We start from the raw sequence: 5,010 nt of genomic DNA, 5'->3' as shown, positions 1-5,010 counted from the left end.
GATCTAAGTTAGCTACAAAATAGGGTCAAATTAAAAGCACAATTATCCAAAGAAGAAACTATGCCAATGGTATTTATTGGCCATTTAGAAATTCTCTCTCTAAAAACGTCAACAAATAATAAAAAAACATGAGGGAGTACTAAAGTCCAATAAGATATGTCAAGAATTTCAAGAAATTGACCCATGAACTGTTAAGACTTTCTCCTGTTTTTAATGGTTCACGTCATTGACTTCTTACCATCACTGTTCATATTGTTTAAAAATTTTGTGTGAAAAATGTAGAAATACAAGTCATGTTGACAGTACATGTAGTGACAAAACATGTCCTAACAAAATAAACGATAATTATGTAATTTTCAAAATGACGAATAGTTTGTCCAAAACTGAATAGCGTCGAACGTTCAAAACTGGTGTGAAACGATTGGACCGAAATAGCAAAATTGATTTTGGATTGTCGGAAAGCAACACTGCCCAAAGTAGCCAAACCCAGCAGCTAGCTAGCGCCCCTATATATAGTCGAGCTCGAGGAGTACACACACCAGTGCAGTGCGTGACACGACGACGCGAGAAGCTGAAGAGCTCGGCGGCGCCCCTGACCAATGCTTCCTACTCCGAGCATCAGCCGTGTCCCGCCATCTCTCACCCTCCCGCCGCCGCCGCCGGCGGCGCCGACGACGGCCAGGAGGAGGATGAGGGCCGCTGTGAGCGCGGTACGGGCGGCGTCGGCGTCGTCGTCGTCGCGGATCAGCAGAGAGGAGGCGGTGGCGCGGATGCCGCCGCTGCCGCACCGGGACGTGATGCTGGCGGTGGCGGGCGAGGCGGAGGCGCGGCTGGGCTCGCGGCTGCTGCCGTCGGAGGTGCCCGCCGACGTCGCGTGGTTCGGCAACGCCGCCGGGGACGCCGTCGGCTCCGTCGACGTGCGCCGCGGCGCGCCGGGCTCCTCGGTACGTACGTCGGTTTGGGACGTTTGGTCGGTTTTGTTAGCTCAAACACAAGATCACACACACACGATTGAAAATTCTAACCAGAGGACAAACACAAGAGAAATTAATATTTGTGGCACTGCACACACGCACACCGCTGCACTTCTATTCACCACACCAATTAAATTACGTGGCTTAAGTAGCTCCACATGCGCGCACACACTTAGCCACGTTTAGCCGCACAACCCGGTCAATCAGTCACACAACTAACTCTATGAATTATGCAGCAAGTTCATCTCCACTATTAATTCTTGCATGCATGCACTAATTTCTTCACTCACCAACTAATGACGTGCTCATGTAGTTCAGACTCCACTCATCCTTCCTACATGTCCGAACAATAAGTAGACATGCAGCTATATCCCTTGACTTCAATTAGCATAATAATGACGCACTGATCTACATACTCCCTGCACACACTTTGTGCTTTTCACTAATGTGATCAGCTCACCACGCCACACAAACACACTAGCTAATTTATAAACATGTCGTTTGACAGTCACCCCTAGCTTCATATTTGAATTTTTGGTTTTTAGATTTGCATTGGAAACTGTTAAAGTAGAAAGTTTCGAGATGCGTGAAAATGTAGAAAATTCGGAATTTGTAAAATTTAAAGGTAGGTTTAGCTAGCTTTCCATAAACTTAAAACTGGGTCAATATCTACATGTCTAAAAACCGTAAATTTTTGCCTAAAGAATTTGGAAGAGTGTCTCTTTCAAATTGCCGTGTATCCAGCTGGTGTCCAGCCCCTTTGAATAGTAGAATGGAAGTTTAGTCTGTTTGTATGCACTTTAATCAACGGATGGTGATTGAATTGTTCACTTGTTGACGTGAAACCTGTCCATCCAAGTATATACGGGAAAGTATTCTGATCCCCTCGTTTATTGCATGCTATCTAAATAGTCATTAAAAAATTTAAAAAAAATTATGAAGATAGATTAATATAAGATATATCACTAATAAACATGCAAGTTTAAATATGACTTCTACAATTTATAACAAAAATAATAAATTGAACTCTGAATAGTATACGTATACTCACAGTCGTATTTTTTATTTTTGCTATGTATTGTAGAAGTCATATTTGAACTTGCATGTTTATGTAATCATATATCTTATATTACTCTATCTTTACAATTTTTTTCAAAATTTTTGATGACTATTTAAATAGCATGCAATAAACGAGGGGATATTCACTTGAGGGTTTAAAATCCACTTCTAAGTATATACATCCACAGATGTGTGTGCGTCTACAACCTATACTCAAAAATATAAATTTTTCACACTGAACTCTATTTCTATGTTTGACGGGGTTGTCCCATAATTTCTTTAATGCTAGCCATACTTTGCTTTTACTTGATGTCGTTGATTTTTGAGTCTACATCAGATCATTTGTCTTATTTAAGAAATTCATATAATTATTAATTTTTATTATTTTAATTATTACTCAAAGAACGATAAGTATAACTAATAATTTCACATATTTGCATAAATATTTTGAATAAAACGAATGATTAAATATATATAAAAAAGTTAACGAAGTGAAATAAAAAATAGAGGAGTATGTTTGAAAATATAGCTTAGCTAAGGCCCCATTTAGTTTGCAAAAAAGATTTTGCAAAAACATCAAATCAAGTTTTTAACACTCATTTGAAATATTAAACATACTCTAATTACAAAATAAATTTCAGATTCTGCCTAACCGCGAGACGAATCTTTTGAGTCTAATTAATTAACCATTAGTATACGGTGGTTACTGTAGCACTTATGGTTAATCACGTCCTAATTAGGCTCAAAAGATTCGTCTCACAGTTTCCCGCATAACTGTATGATTAGTTTTAATGTTCTTGTATATTTAATGGTATCCAAAAATTCGATGGGATATTTTTACGAAAAGTTTTTTAACTAAACGGGGGGCCTAAGTATTTTGGATCGTTGACTTTTGGATCTAGACTATTCATCTTATTCAAATTTCTATTCAAATTGGTAAGATTATAAGTTATATTCAAAGTGTCTATATTAATTACAAGTATATTAATAACAATCAGAACAAAATAATTAATTATTATGCAAAGTTTTTGAACGGAGAATGGCTAGTTTTACGAGTTAACGTATTCGAATAAAAAATGAAGCGAGTAATTTATTTCTTCCGTTGCACAGATCGACTTCATGCTGGAGGCGTGGTTCCACCGCGAGCTCCCCGGCGGCGGCGGCGGCGGCGGCGGCGCCATCGACATCACCGCGCTCATCGTCAACCTCAACGGCGCCACCGACGCGCCGCACTTCGTCTTGGAGTTCATCCAGGGCGGGCCGGCCTCCCTCATCGTCCTCCTCGACCTCCTCCCGCGCAGGGACCTCCCGCTCCACCCGTCCTACATCGACAGGTACTACGCCGCCACGGGCCTCGACGCCCGCCGCCGTGGCTTCCTCGACGGGATCCCGCAAGCCCGCCCCTACGTCTCGTCGTCGCTGCTCATCCGGAGCCTGTGGTCGCCGACGGCGGTCGTGGCCGACGTCCAGTGCGGCGAGGGAGGGGCGCCGGCGCTCGAAGGGATCGTCCGCGGGCAGCTCGCCGCCACGGCCACGGACGTCCTCGGCGTCTGGCTCGAGCACTGCGTCGTCGGTGCAGGCGGGGCGGCGCCGACACCGGCGCCAGAGGAGGAGAGGCAGCGGCTGGTGGCGAGGGACAGGAAGGTGGCGACGGAGCTGGTGCTCAACCTGGCGGCGAACCTGCCGAGGATGTTCGACGCCGACGTGGCCGACAGGGTCGTCGCCGAGATCGGCAAGGCGTTCATGGGAAACTAGCTAGCTGCATGCTAGCAAAGGCTACCATTTTTTGCATGCATGGCTAGCGATCGATCGAGGTGCTCCTTTCATTCACTTACAGTGAGTAACGACTCCGACAGTTTCCCAAATTACGTTTCTCAAATCCTGTGTTTTAGTAAGTTTGTAAATAATATAACAAAGAAAATTTTGTTTTATCTCCAAAAGTTTAGGATATCGCAATTGCCAATTACAGAATTAATCTTCAAATCGCATCCAGTCTTCTTGCGTCGTCGCCTATGTTGCAGAGTACCGCACCAACCCGCGCCGCCCAAATCCGCTACCGGCAACAATGGCTGGCCGCGTCTTCCTGCCCCGCGGCTCCGCCCATTTGGTCCATCGTGGCTGCTTGCGAGTTGTCTTCTTCCACCGACGCTTAAAGAACTCCAGATCGCGGCCACCAACCACCGCAGCGCTGTAAGTGTGAGTGAGCAGCTCGTGCTGCACGCGCGCACTGCGCGCAGCGAGATAACAGTCCACCAACAACCGGCCGGCCGCCATGGCGCAGGAGGCCAACGGAGGCGGCGCCACCGCGGTGCACGTCCTGGTCGTGCCGTTCCCGGCGCAGGGCCACATATATGCCCAACATATTCACCGTGCTCTCCGATCATCTTCTCCGGCTGACTCGCGGACGCGAGCTCTTCGTCCCGCGCGTCGTGTTCTCGCCGTCCGCTGCTTACGCCACCGCCGTGCTCCACTGTCTGTACCGTCTGATGCCTACGCCTGCTAATGGGTTGGATATAAATGGATTAAACGAGTTGGATTTTAATTTGAATTGTCTTTAGTTGAGTGCAAATAGATTGTTACTTCAAATGATTTGAATTGGATTGAGTTATAAAGATAAATGGATTGGTATGGATTAGATTTGGTTATGTGATTTTAAATGGATTTAACCCATAGAGGGACCCATATGTATAAATTGATCAAAATTTGCACAAAGTTGCTCTTATACATAATAAATCATTCCAACAAATTTCAGTTAAATTTGATAAATTTTTTATAGTGTGAACACGAGTTTTAAAATTTTATTTCTGAAATTTCAGTCAAATTTGATAAATTTTTTATAGTGTGAACACGAGTTTTAAAATTTTAATTCTGAGTTTATACATACCAAATGGATACATCCATTCTGCTAGAGTGGGTTGGATCCATTTTAACCAAATGGATTGGTACGGGTTGAACTAAAACTAAAATTGGATCAGTT

The 5,010-nt window shown here is 44.2% G+C and overlaps 1 protein-coding gene across 1 annotated transcript; it reads left to right on the top strand.

The window, feature by feature from the left end:
• Nucleotides 1-558: 558 nt before the first annotated feature.
• LOC121055589 (red chlorophyll catabolite reductase-like) lies at nucleotides 559-4,088 on the top strand. Its single transcript, XM_040528431.1, has 2 exons — nucleotides 559-944; nucleotides 3,144-4,088. The coding sequence occupies exons 1-2, from the start codon at nucleotides 600-602 to the stop codon at nucleotides 3,786-3,788; spliced, it is 990 nt and encodes a 329-aa protein (XP_040384365.1). The 5' UTR covers nucleotides 559-599; the 3' UTR covers nucleotides 3,789-4,088.
• Nucleotides 4,089-5,010: the final 922 nt, after the last annotated feature.

The sequence above is a fragment of the Oryza brachyantha genome, chromosome 10, assembly GCF_000231095.2.
Source record: "Oryza brachyantha chromosome 10, ObraRS2, whole genome shotgun sequence".
Classification (NCBI taxonomy): Eukaryota; Viridiplantae; Streptophyta; class Magnoliopsida; order Poales; family Poaceae; genus Oryza; species Oryza brachyantha.
Note: the sequence above shows the minus strand (reverse complement) of the source record. Positions and strands in the feature narration are given on the sequence as shown.